The sequence below is a fragment of the Sorex araneus genome, chromosome 6 (genome assembly GCF_027595985.1).
Source record: "Sorex araneus isolate mSorAra2 chromosome 6, mSorAra2.pri, whole genome shotgun sequence".
Classification (NCBI taxonomy): Eukaryota; Metazoa; Chordata; class Mammalia; order Eulipotyphla; family Soricidae; genus Sorex; species Sorex araneus.
This window is the reverse complement of record NC_073307.1, coordinates 123355323-123369747: the sequence shown is the minus strand read 5'-3', so window position 1 is coordinate 123369747 and position 14425 is coordinate 123355323. Positions and strand designations below refer to the sequence as shown.

General features: G+C 46.3%; 1 protein-coding gene across 1 annotated transcript in view; it reads right to left on the bottom strand.

Moving 5' to 3' along the window:
• Positions 1–365: 365 nt before the first annotated feature.
• The window catches only part of SLC6A5 (solute carrier family 6 member 5), a 63745-nt gene continuing 49685 nt past the window's right edge, over positions 366–14425 (bottom strand). The window contains exons 13-15 of the mRNA XM_004607956.3: positions 12560–12660; positions 8134–8301; positions 366–5035 (exon numbers count right to left, since the gene is read on the bottom strand). Coding sequence (XP_004608013.2) covers positions 4880–5035; positions 8134–8301; positions 12560–12660 — 425 coding nt within the window. The 3' untranslated portion in view covers positions 366–4879. The remainder of the gene's footprint in view (positions 5036–8133; positions 8302–12559; positions 12661–14425) is intronic.

The window sequence follows — 14425 nt, the reverse complement described above, 5'->3', positions numbered from 1 at the left end:
TTGACTTGAAGGAAAGTTGAAGACCAACAAAATGACCACAAAAATAAACCCAAGGACTTAACTCGCTTGGTCCCTCCATGCAGATTCACTTAGCTTCTCTTCCCTACCCCACCCCCAGTCCCTAAGAGAGGTAGTTAATAATTCAGCAAACAATATTGTATTCTGATGGTTACAAATACAACCATTTAATTGATATTTGTTTCTGCAGCAGTGCAATATCTCATTTTCCCAGAAGGGTAGTTTTCCATTGCTGTTCCAGGTTTTTCCCAATAAAATAGATCAATCTTGGGACTACCTGAAGGCCATTTGTTTCGAAAGCAAGCTGGTGGGTGATGTGTTTGTAATAGACACAATACTTGTTACCATCATGTTTTAAACACTGACATTTATTGAGGGTTTGGTGAACTCATATCAGACATTATCAGGATAAATTCTAATTTATATCAGTATATAATAGGCAAATATATAATACAATAAATTGCATTTGTACACATAAATACAAAATTTGAGGTAGGGCCTCAAGAATAATGACTTCTTTGATGAATAATGCACAGCTTATAATATGTACTATATAAGATATATATGATGCATCATTTGTAACATATTTTCTTCATGTACAGTTAATGAAAAAATAGAAGGACCTGGTTAAGGAACATATCTTTATTCAGAGGCAACAGTACCACATCAGATGCCTGCATTTAGGACATTAGCCAAGCACACAATTTAAGAATAAACCTATTCCATGATAGGTCCATAATAAAGTGCAAAAAAGGACAAAAAATGAGTCACAAAACAGTACCTAGTCAACTATTATGTATCATTCTAACGCTAAAATACACCTATAAGGCAAATGGTTACCTGAAGATGTATTTACTCCACGGCAAGCAAATAAAACACTGCTTCCTCTCAGAGGCGACTCTCACCCACCTGAAAACACTTCCTCTTTGGCTGCAGAATGCTCACAGGTGACCCACGCAGAGACCTCAATTCAGAATGACCTGCCTTTTCTGTACACTTCAAGCAAGCGCTGGGAAAAATGGGAAGCTTGGCTTGTATAGATCCAAGGGTCACTTTGCAGCAAATTGGCATCAAGATGGAATCACTCAAATCTTTGCTCCCAGTCTGAATATTTTTTTAACAGGAAGCCAAACATGAAAGAAAACGCTAATTCTTGGACCGTAGACTTGTGTTCCTGCAAGACAACCTGCAGCAAGAAGCCCCAAATCCAAGCATGGAAGCAGCCCTCACACATACATTAAGTAATAGTTACTGTGCAAGTTTCTGGGAAGAAAACGACGATCGATGGCCAAGGGAACAAAGTGGAAAGAAACATCTTAATTTTAGGCATGGCCAACCATGCTGACGGGTGAAGATCATCAGGAAGCCCTGAGACAATGTGGAGACTAGAACGAGAGCTTAAAGGAAAATAACTGCAATGCACATCAGCATAAAACCACCCCAGTCTTGCCACTGTAAAGTTCATTGTGTTTATACACATAGGGGTGTGAAGCTATACCCCTGACATTCTTAAATATATCAACCAAAGCAAGCCAACAGAAAAAAGAGCAACCAAAAAAAAAAACAGAAAAAAAGAAACCTTTGAAGTGCCACTCACTGAAATAGAAGCTGATTACATGTCTGACATATTAAACATACACTGGAAATTTCAAATACATTAAGGTCACTGGGATTTTGCGTTGACCCCAAATTTCATGCAATAAATATAAAGGAAAAAGATAACAAAATACCAAACTGGACACATTTGTACATGACAAACACACAATCTTAAAAACATGAAAAGTTACCAGTATGCAAGACACGTATTTGCATAAGAAGCCACAACACTGATTAGTAAGAAATATACATTTTCCTCCTTGAAGGATATTTCAGGGTTACTGTTTTATCATATGGCTTTTTTTTTCTCTCTGAATGGGTTTCTGGCATTTGTCAGTTTTAGGAAATGATCTCACCTGTGGAAAACACCCCACAATTCTGCACAGGAAACCATTGAGTCTGTCCTCAGTTATCCAGTCTCCCCAGTTACCCAGTTTGAAGGGGAGCTCAAGTGGCAATGCCATTCATTTGTTTTTTTTATTATTCTTTATTTCTTCCTGTTGATTGTTCTCCTAGTAAAGAAACCTAGCTAGTCATTTGTTTCTCGGTCTTTCCCTCCCAGCCATGTCCACGAATAGAGGTGTAGCTGAGGAGATGCCATTGGGCTAGAAAGACTGACCCAGAAGACATCTCTGACAGGGAAGGCCTCTGCCCAGACACAGCTCCCAACAGGGTCAGAGCTCCATTTGGTGGATAACCATTTTCAGGTCAATGCAGAACCTTTTGCCATCAAGCAAATTTGACATGAAAACTGGGAAACTGTAAGGAAAAGGGAAAATACCCAGCTGTTTCTGGGAACAACTCCCATGCCTTGACTTGGGCTAAGCCAAGTGCATGCAGCCAAAGGTGAAACACACTAGCTGGTGTGGGGGGGGAGGGGGGTGTCTCCATTCTCACAATCAATGCTCAGTATGTATAAAACAAACCTGGCAGCACACGTGGGTTCCCCTCCCCCTTTTAACCACAACAACAATTAGCAGAAGTTGTGTTGGCATTCAGCATCAGACTGGAGTGTTAGCCAAGAGGCAAGAAAGGAAAAGCCGAAAGCCATTTGTCCTGACACAAACATACCAGTCCCTCGAGAGAAGACTAATTGATTTTAGCTCTTCAACCTTCACTTGGAAAGGCTGCAGGGTTTCCAAATCTAAATGATACCTCCTTATTTCTCCCACCCCACCGATAGCAACCGGAGAGGTGAAGTTGGGGTACGACCAGGTGAAATCTGCCCATTATGGGGAGTGTCATGTTGATATGGCTTTCTCAGGGGAAACCAGTGTTCGAGGGAGGCAGATCATTAGAGAGACACTGGAGCCAGGAGGCCACAGCTCAGCATCCTCAATGTATGTGTAGGAGAAGCACCGAGTTTTGCTTCTCTGTAATAGATTCTAGCAAGGTCCAGCTTTGGGGGAAAGGCAGAAAAGGGAAAGGAGCAGGGGGGAGAAAAAGAATGATCTGCAGACAAAGAAATGAAACCCCGAAGTTCAAAACACACTCTTGTTTCCTTTAAAAGTTTCCACTCTTGAAAAAAATCAGAAGTTCACATTGCTACTGGCAAATTGTAATATTTGCCCCAGAGAGAGAACTCAATAAAGTGTTGAGATTTTTTTTTAACAAATGAAGTCATTTAAGAAAAAAAAAAGTTACATTAAGGTCTGTTTGTTGGGCTTCATTGTCATTGAATAGGATGAAAATGTCACGTCAATATACAATATTCGAACTGAAAACTTTGCCTGAGACCCTGTAATATGAAGATAAACAAATAAGAAAATGATTGAAATGGTCTCCCCTAAAGGAAACAATTTAGGTTTAGATATTATTACTGCCAGGGCAAAAAAAGAAAAACAACCCTGACTGCACTATTTTAAATTCACCATCTCTACAGTGATTCATAAGATATTTATAAGGACAGAAAACACCACTACAATACACACTACATGAACACATATCACATTTAAAATTTTTCATATATGCATGTTCAGGATACAAGAAGATAATAAAGGTTACAGCTTCGCCAATCTCTGCAGACATGATTTGCTCTCATTAGAGTGCAGTTATGAGAATGGTGAATTGGGAACTCTTAAAATGGAATTGGCTAAGTGTAGTCTTAAAAGCTATAATCTTAATTGGCTCACTCGCTACTCACCTAAGCTGTATTTATCAGAAAGGCTTGTAAATACAAGGAACTAAAAAAGCGCAGTGAATATTGTGGTTGCCTTCTATTCAACTCTCCGTTTCTTTCATTTCTCTATGACCACAATTGGCATTTACTGTGAATGAAAAAAGTTAAGAGTAAAAATTGAGAAGTTGTCCAAGAGTTTGTGTCCTATATATATAATATATAGACAGAACCAGGGTAAGTCTTGTTTTCCCAGAGGTTGAGAGACAGACATAAGAAGAACCATGACGTTGAGCCACTGCGCAAAATGTCAGGAAGAGACTAGGGTGGAACTCTGCTAACGCACATACAAAATTAGGCACAAATGATATCATGGCTTATCTCAGAAAGGTGGAGGGAATGACCAAGAGCACTCACTAAGTGGCTATTATAAATAAACAACACACATATGCAGATGTGCACACATACACACAAAAAAAAATGCTGACAGAGAGAAGAGAATGGCTGATTCTTCACTGAGATCCGCAGTATGCAGAAAGTAAAGCATCCAAGACAGCATGTCCACATGAAGGAAACATCCCCCAATTGTGAATGGAAATGTGAACGGAACCACCTCTGTGATGTCCAAATCCAAACACCTTGTCTCCATCTAAAAAACGCGATGTGCTGACCCTGAACATCCTGTGTTAGAATGAAATCGCCCCATTGCTCCACTCAGCGAAATGCCTGAGTCCAAAGCAAACTGACTGGTCATTCAGCCATTGTCCACTCGCCTAAGAGGCATCACAGTGATGACACACAATGGAGACAGCTCTATTGGCTGAACCGCACCTCCTCCCTTGGTACCTCACAGGTAGGCACTCACTCACGGAGTTGACCCACCCACACCTTTGGGGTTAAAGCATGTGTTCTGAGGAGCAATCCTGCCAGGCTCTGACACCATGAACACAGGCAAACAGCGCTTCAGATGGTCTGTCTAGCTCTTCACTATAGCATGCGATACTATGTCCTACTTGTCTACATAACCACTCTCATGCACGGATATGAACTGAGATGGAGGGAGAAAGAAGAAAACGGGGAAGGAAGCTGGGGAAAACATCAGAGGGAGGCGAGGGGAAACAGGATCGAGGGCCAGCCTAGACCACCAGACTAGCACTGGGTACCCAGTTCCAAATCCTTCACAGGCAGTTTGAGTCCCAACGAGGAGGTTCCCAAGGGATCGAGCATGTTCTTATAACGCTCCCCACGGTGCTGAGATAAGAAAGGACCCCAGTCGGGCTGCGGCGAGCACACCAATTTCAGCCTCTGCAAAGAAGCCAAAGACACACAAAGTCACAGAAGCAATGACCCTCCCTCCGCTGGGCACCCTCCCAGTCCAAACCTGGGCGGCCACATTTGCCAGAACCGCCCTTTGTGCCAAGAAAAGCAGAGAGGAGGGTTAGCCTTGCTTGAACGAAGCAGGTTAGTAAGGAAGACGCTGAGCGTGGTTCACTTAGAATTGTTTATACCACGCTGCCAGCGATCTTAGTCCTACTCGGGGTTTGCCTTGCACAAGATTAATTGAGGATAAAGAGACCAGGTTTTAATTATACATATTCCCCCCCCCCTCCAAATGGAGAGAATCTGCAAGCTTCTCTCTCCATTGCTAAAACACAGTCGGCAAAGGACATGTGCTCAATTACTTTTGTTCTGTCGTTTCAACAGTGGGTAGCTATATCAAAATAATTGGATTTTGTTTAGCGTATTTCCCAAAAGCATATAAATGGCTGGGTTGGGGGTGGAGAAAATCCTAACCCCCAAGACACAGTGCTGAGAGTGAGCAAAGATTTTAATTATCTGTTGACAAAAAAAAAAAAAAAGATGCTTCTGGCTGGATTCTGCAGGCAAGCTAAAAATAACGGCATCATCTCTATCCTTTTCCCAGAACTTTTTTACGGAAAACAATTGGAAACATTTTCTAGGAAGAGGAGAGAAAACATATTTTCTGAATACATAAGAGGAATGATTCTATGCTTATTACCTATTAAAGTGAAGCTGCTTCTTGGAGATGTTAGTTTAATCTCCCTTTAATCATCCGTTTGCAACCTTTGGGTCCCAAATCCACCATAATCATTTATACAGCCAACTCAGCCGCGCAGAGCAGCACTCTGCCATATGACCCCTCTGCGGGCACCCAGGACATTCCAAAGGGTCACAGGTGAGAATCTCATCAATAGGGCGGGCTGGGTGGGGGAGGGCACAGCATGAGAGTTGGGCACCAACCGGCAGGAAGGGGGATGCAAGTTGGGGTAGGGGGGTTACAGGAAAGAAACTGGGTTGGAAAGTTTGGAAAGAAGAGCGATAAACAACAGGGCAGAGACTCTCCCCTATGCCAGAGAAGATTTCTGGGTCTGTTTGATGGGAGGCTCCTTTGGGGTGCAAGGGAAAGCAAGGGAAGCATCCTGGAGACCAAAATAGAGGCACAGTGGTTTAACTATGATGGGGAGAGTAGAACTTCCTGAGGACAAACTCTGGAGGACAGCCGGGAGAATTTGCCCCCATCTCCCTGATAGAGGAAGACTCTGCACCCCGCTCCCCACCGTGGGCCTCTAGTGCTGGTTGCTCACTCCAAGCTCCTGATCCCCTCCTGAGAGCCTTCTGCCTCCTCCACTCCCTTCTCCTCAATGCTGACCCAGAGGAAGCTCTGCTGCTGTTCTCCACTCCCCTCACCCAGCTGGGCACTCCCCACCCCATGCCCCAGTTCTGGGCTAGAGTTTCTTATGTGTCTTTCTTCTCCAAGTATCTTTTGTCATTGTACTATCTGGAGTGGGCTGGAGCAATAGCACAGAGGTTGGGCGTTTGCCTTTCACGAGGCCAACCTGAGTTCGATTCCTCCGCCCCTCTTGGAGAGCCCAGCAAGCTACAGAGAGTAGCGAGCCCACGAGGCAGAGCCTGGCAAGCTACCCATGCGTATTGGATATGCCAAAAACAGTAACAATAAGTCAAGTCTCTCAATGAGAGACGTTACTCTGGTGCCCATTCGAACAAATCGATGAGCACTGGGATGACTGGACTGGACTATCTGGAGCACCATGGTTGGGGCCCAGACCCAGACCCAAGCCTTAACAGCAAAATCAGCACTGGGGGTGGGAGAGATGCAGGCATCAGCCCTTCTGAATTTGTTCAGGTGACTCCACTTGGAGGCTCCCTGGGCAATGCCAAGTGCAGACTTGATTGGGCATCAAAGCCACCTGAGGGCCATGGCATCAGATACAGTGCCAGAGTCCCACTTACTCTAGACTCAAGTTCAGGGGCACCAGCTGTGCCCTGAGGTGGGGGAGGAGGTAAAAGTCTGAGCCTAGATCCTCTAGCAGAGGCATTGCTGATCCTTCCCTGCACACGTAGGGAATTCTCTATACTCAGAATAAAGAATTCTCAGGGCTGGAGTGATAGCGGGTAGGGGGTTTGCCTTGCACGCGGCTGACCCAGGTTCGATTCCCAGCATCCCATATGGTCCCCCGAGCACCACCAGGAGTAATTCCTGAGTACATGAGCCAGGAGTAACCCCTGTGCATCGCCGGCTGTGACCCAAAAACAAAAACAAAATGAATGAAGAATTCTCACTCTCCTCGTTTAATGCAAGCCCACCCTACACCACTGATGACCACGGGAGCCTTTTCGGGGGCAATCAAATGAGAAATGGGTCTAGCCAGGGATTCACTGACAAAGGACACATCTCCTACCAGCCCAGCTCTGCACCCCTCCTTACTTTCCACAGGCAGTGTGGCATTTCACCCACTCGAGCCTCAGCCATGCCCAACACAGGCAAGGCGGGAAAGACAGTATTTGAAGGCGTGGGTGAGGGATTCCCAAGAGATTCTTGGGAGAAGAGGGGCTGAGTCTCCTCTCAGGAGCTCTTAGTTAACCGGGGATTAAACCCACCATCCCGTGGTGTTCAGAGGGTGGAACCTGTGTCAGGTGCACGCAAGGCAAGAGCCATAGCTCCCTCTGCATCTCCAGCCCTAGACACGTGTGAGTCCACCTCCTGTGTTGGATGTTTGGGGGGAGGCGGTGGGGACGGAGAGAACAGTGGCAGCTGGGGTGTGATCACACCAGACACTGGGGTTTGGACTCTAGATGAGGGGGAGGAGGAGGAAAGCCCAGGAGAGAGGAGAAACGCTGGTCATTTATTCCCCAGAGCTGCCACCGCACTGAGCAAGGCTGTAAGAATGGCTCAGCTTGAGGAACTATACATAATAAAAATGGGTTTAATCCAAACGGTGGCAACTGTAATCACTTCATCAGTAAGCCTTCCTCTAGAATAAGTTTGCCAGATCTTTTTGTTTGTTTCTTTGTTTTTCTTGAATGCAAGGAGCTTCTCCACCCAGGAGAGGATTTCCAGAGGAAAGATCAGATAGAATTACCTCAATAAATCTTCCAGGGGCCAAATGCATTTTTATCACAAACATGATTGGGATCCAGATAACGGAGCAGGCAAGCATCAACCATCCAAGCACCATGGACCAGTTAGGGTAGCGGTAAGAGCCGTAGGTCATGGGCTCCCACTGGTAAAAGCTGAAGCACAGGATAAACTAGGAAGGAAAGAGAAAGGCAGGCATTAGTGGGGGGTGATGTGAGCTGTTGAGGTGTCAGTCACGCCCATAACCCTGGCTGTGCATCCAAGGATTTTCCATCTGGTATTTCAACAAGAACCCTGAAAGGGAGGCCTTAGTCATCCCTTTTCCAACCGAAGTGGCAACATCGAGGACCTGCAGGGTGTTGACGCACATGTAGCTGCTGACCCAGAGGCACGAAAGAAGGACAGGGATGCACCTGCAGACTGAGAGGTGGCGGAGGGGGGTGGGGGGCATTGAAGAGTTCTCTGCACTTTTGAAAATGGAGACTCAAGTTTCTGCCATTGGGGTTGGAGCCATAGCACAGCAGGTAGGGCATTTGCCTTGCACATGACCAACCCGGGCTCAATCCCCGGCATCCCTATGGTCCCCCAAGCACTGCCAGGAGTAATTCCTAAGTGCAGAGCCAGGACTAACCCCTGTGGATCGCTAGGTATGACCCAAAAAGCAAAAAAAAAAAAAAAAAAAAAAAAAAAGAAGAAGAAGAAATGAATCTGCTTTCCTTTCTCCTTGAGGAGAGCTGTCCAGTCTCCAGGGGCTGCTTGGGGAGATGACTGAGAGGACCAGGGGGGTTCCCTGGGCAGCGGCTGAGCTGAGAGCTTGTCCTGTGATTAGCTGGGGGGCCAACAGCAGGGATCTATGGCCCCTCTGTGCTGGGTCCTGGCAGCAGGCAGGCACAGTGAGCTGGGAACCAACAGCAGAGGCATCCTGGGACCCTTCTTGACTCAGCAGCTAATTTACAGAGGGACCTTTAGGGCTGAGAGTCTCTGTGCTAGTCACAGCCGACAGACCACACCAGGAGTATCTGGGGACAATCAAGGGTCTTTCCTCAAATCCTCGGTTTAAAACTGGCCCCAATTTCCATCTTGTCCATCATCTTCCACCACTGCACACTGGCCAACCACAGCAGTGAGAACCCCAGAGCCCCGGTCAGGGATGCCAAAGAGGAACGTGGGTACCAAGAAAAGTTGCCCCTAAAAGACAAAGCTGGAGTGCTCACTGCACACGCCAAGCCTTGGTGGGGGAAGGGGGTGTCACTGTCCTGAAATAGTTTAATTCTTCCTGCATTCATCCTGCTGACAAATGGACCAGTATAGAATGACATACTCAGACACAGGGGTCCCTCTTCCAAACCTCTTTCCCACAGTAACCAGTATAATAAGTGCCTCCAAATGACCACAAAGAAATATGTCAGGAAAAATAATACATGGGAGGTTACAAGAAAAGGGCGAAGCACTGGAAAATTGTAAAACATAGATGTTACTGCTACAAACCCAGGTTTCTGGGCCAAGAAATGATTTCAATACAATAATAATTCAGTTTATTGATTCAAATTAATATAAACCTAAGGAAAACTGTTCTTTAAAAGCCAAATAAAGGCTTTTATGGTAAGAGGTACCTACTCTAGGTCCCTTTCCAAACATTTGCCCCTAGAGTTATAAGCTTTATTAACCAGTCTATTGGAAGTATGGCCTAATGTAATTATGGTAAGTTGCTCCATTTCATTTACTATATAAATAGCAATACATCTGCTTATGTGTGTGCATAATTCAGTAACGTGACCTGACTATAGATACAATAATTACATGGGGAATATTTATAGCTCTATAAATCCATGAAGGCACATATAAAAATGACCAATTTTATTCCTGGGGTTTTGAAGTCATTTGAAACCCATAATCTTAGTTCACTCCAGCACACTACAAGGACTCATTTTACAGAAGGACAAACAGCACAAAGCAAGCATGAGACTCGGCCTTCGGATACCCATTTTCTGGGGCACAAACAACACATCAAACTCATCTATGCACACTTGTTCTCGGCCCTAACTCTCCTCCAGCCTGAGTTAGCTTTGTTCAAGCCCTGCCCTCAGAGGAGCCTGAATACACCAGATGATCACGTGGTCATGGACTCAGACCCATCCTGACCACAGCAGCCTACTAAACCCCTGAAGAAAGATTCATCCTTCGATGAGGAAGAGGTCCATGGCCCCTTCTAACCATCCCCAGCCCCCAAAACCACACAGACAGGGGCTCTGGCTCAGGATATTTTCTGGATCTCTCACTGGTCTCTGATGCGAATTTTATCATGGCAATCAGTGAAGCACAGCATAGTTGGGGCACTTTCTCCAAAAACCAAGCAATCTCCTAGAATTCCTTTTCCCTGACATTTTACCTGTAAAGGAAAAATTGTGACTATTTTAATCCATAACTAGCAAACTATCCTTGGAGGTCAAAAGTACTTAGGTCTTAAGTACTTAGAAGTTTCTTACCATGGGCTTAAAAATCTAATCAGCGCTAGGGTTCAAGTTTTTTCTTTTATTGTTTGCTTGTTGCCCCTATTGTTTGCTTGTGGGCTGGAGCAATAGCACAGCAGTAGGGCATTCGCCTTGCACGCCGCCAACCCGGGTTCGATTCCTCCACCCCTCTCGGAGAGCCTGGCAAGCTACCAAGAGTATCTCGCCCTCACGGCAGAGCCTGGCAAGCTACCTGTGGGGTATTCGATATACCAAAAACAGTACCAACAAGTCTCACGATGGAGACATTACTGGTACCTGCTCGAGCAAATGGATGAGCAAGGGGATGACAGTGACAGTAATTGTTTGCTTGTATTTGGGCCACCCCTGGCATTGATTATTAGGGCTTACTCTTGGTTCTGTACTCAGGGATCACCCAGGATGGTTCTGTACTGTAAACTCTATATCCCTGAGCAAGTTCCTCAGCTTCTCAAGACCCAGTGCAAGCAGCGTAAAAGGGGAAAGAATCACCCACCACGCAAATGCTCTAGTGTCTGGTAACAGACTCAATAGGCCATAATACTGATAACAATTATATGATAGTGTTTCTACAGAACATCCTAAAATCCTCCAGAGCTTAATCTTTTAGGACTGAGAGAAGGGAAGGTCAAGTCTAAGACCACCAAATAAAAACTAAATCCAATGGATAGTAAATGGGGGAAATGGCAAAACCCAACAGAGAAAAGAGATTAGAGTTTTCTTTCCACAGATCAGGAAAGTATGAATTTTTCATATAAGGTGCGGTCCTGAGTTCCAGAGACTGAAAATTTGACCTTAATCCTTTTCCACCCCCATGCCCCAAATCAGTGGGACGTTTCAGAAAAATAGAGCCTCTAAAAAATATACAGAACTTCAGGTGTTATCCTGTCCATGTAGAGACATCAACTCTGAATTTTTTTATGTTTCAGAAAGGAACTGAGCTATTTGATTAAAAATCTCTTCGTGGCTATAAAAATGGGGGGGACGGAGGGAGGGAGGAGATTTTCTTTATAATTTTCCATTCATCCTGGGATTTTCCTTTGGAGAAGCTGTAATAAAATAATGGTTTTAATCTGGTTTCTAGTGCCACCTGCTGGTTCAAACGATAACTACAGCCTATTTCCAGCTGCCTGCAAGAAGCTGAGAGAAGGAGGAAGCGAGGAGGATGGCTGGAGGAAGTGGGGGGGAGTGGGTGATCAAATTTCTGTCTATTACTGGGCTTAGAAAGTGGAGCAGGGCAGAGCCTGGAGGCTTCCATACAGTAATGAGGTAACAGGATGTGCGTGGATCCACCTGCATAGATCCACAGTCAAGCGGGGGCTCTGATCTTGAAGAGGAGGCACGTCCAGTGATCTCATGATGAGACCGGGAGGCAAAAGCGGCTGAAGCAATGACAGAAACGACCTCAAAGATAGAAACAACGTCTAATACCTGCTATACTTATTGCAAAGAGGCTGTGCTGAAGCGTGATGAAAAGCAAGAGACAGTTGCGGTGCCAGCCTGCCTGGGTGCCAGGCCTGGTAGCTGCTACCCTAGAGAGGCACTGGCGGCTGCTAACGTTGTCTGCAGGTTCCCCAGTCTCTGTGAAGTTTTCTTCTCTGCACAGCTGGGACGATGGTGCCCACCCCACAGGCCTGCTGAGAGCCTGACCGTGGCTCAGGGCACCACGGCACTCTCAGCTCTCTGTACAGCGGGCAGGCTGGGGGCATAGACGGGGTTCCAGAATGGAACCCTTTGCTGAGCACCTTTGGGTGAGGAAAGCCACAGACAGAACAGAGAGTGACTCCCTCAGGACCACCTTCACCTCTCTGAACATCAGAAAGGCAAAATACTACAACCCAACTTCCCTGGCTCATCTGTGGGCACCCAGCTTGGTGACACCTAAAACCTCAGCTTCCCCCATGCAAGGCAGCCAAGACAGGACGAGCACACACTCCTTACAGTCAGAATGGTGGGGGTGACGAACGCCCAGCAGACTTTCCAGAAGATGTTCGGCTGAAATCCAATCATCATCTCTATGTCTTCACAGAACCTTTGCAAGCCTGCAGAGAGACAAGCAGAGACCCAGGGTGAGGCAAAGGTGGGGTCAGGTAACAGGCGCTGGTTCATGTGACCCCTGGTATGTAGAAAACCCTCCGACAAATGACTGCGGGGAAGACTGGGGCAAATCGAACATGGAGATAGCTATGAAATGCTCTCTCTGTGCTGAAGTCAGGAACGGCCACCACACGATGAAGAAGAAACTCAGCCCTGGCAGAGTTTCCTGCCTGGAATTTTCACAGGCACCACTGTTTGCAGAGGTGACCCAATAGGCATTGCAACAATTCTGGAAAGACCAATTCAGACTATGGTCAGTGAGCACGGGGCATTGGGAATGCCTTGGGACCAAGAGTGATAGTCACTGGAACCTGCGTCATCAGTTCCCCTCCAAGGTCCTACGTGAGTCACTTGATCTGTGCTCTGTGGGAGGCCACAACAGCAGCCAAATCCAAGGTCAGTGCCAAGGGGAAATGCCCGTTTGGTAGCAACACACACGGTCACTGTGTTCCTGGTCATGGGTCATCTCAAGGAAAGCCACAGGCAAAACAGAGAGTGACTCCCTCAGGACCACCCTTAACAACCACTGTCCCTGTGCATCTTGGCTCATGAAGGTTTCGGACCACTTCTTATAAGGAGTGAGTGGAGCTCTCCCTCTCCTCTTTAAAGGAGTGAGTGATTCTCTCTCTCTCTCTCTCTCTCTCTCTCTCTCTCTCTCTCTCTCTCTCTCTCTCTCTCTCTCTCCTCTTCCCTTCTCTTATTTGTTCTGATGATCGGGCTCCCACAGCTAGTGGCATTGCTCGATGGGGAGTCGGGGGGTTCTCACACTTAACTGTGGCACCCGCAGGAGGACACAGACTTCTGCTTGGCACCAGAGATCCCAAAGGCAGTGCGATATCACACGCAGTATGTGGGCTGTGCTGAGGACCAAATTTGAGGCTTCATGCCTACAAAGCAAATACCAGCTCCACCACTGAGCTGCAGCCCCCGGGGCCCCGAGGAACACTTTAGTTTCTTACATGTTTCTGGGCTCATCAGATGCTTGCCTTTCTCAGAATCATGGGGTTGCTATGCGAATAATGCTTTCACTCTTAATCACAGGGACAATAGCACTGTAGCACTGTTATCCCGTTGTTCATTGATTTACTCGAGTGGGCACCAGTAATGTCTCCATTGTGAGACTTGTTGTTACTGTTTTTGGCATATCGAGTACACCACGGGGAGCTTGCCAGGCTCTGCCGTGCAGGCGGGATACTCTCAGTAGCTTGCCAGGCTCTCTGAGAGGAATGGAGGAATTGAACCCAGGTCAGCCGCGTGCAACGCAAAAGCCCTACCCGCTGTGCTATCACTCCACTACATCAGAGGGACATGGGGTAAAAATTCATCATGCTGTGGGAGGGGGCGGGGTGGAGCTATACTGGGATTCTTGGTGGTGGAATATGAGACTGGTGAAGGGATGGGTATTCGAGCATTGTATAACTGAGATTTAAACCTGAAAACTTTGTAACTTTCCACATGGTGACTCAATAAAAAATTAAAAAAAAAATTCATCATGCTGGACCATCAGATAGTGCTGTTTGTTTGTTTGTTTGTTTGTTTGTTTGTTTGTTTGTTTGTTTTTTGGGTCACACCCGGTGATGCACAGGGGTTACTCCTGGCTCATGCACTCAGGAATTACTCCTGGCGGTGCTCGGGGGACCATATGGGATGCTGGGAATCAAACCTGAGTCTGCTGCGTGCAAGGCAAACACCCTACCTGCTGTGCTATCG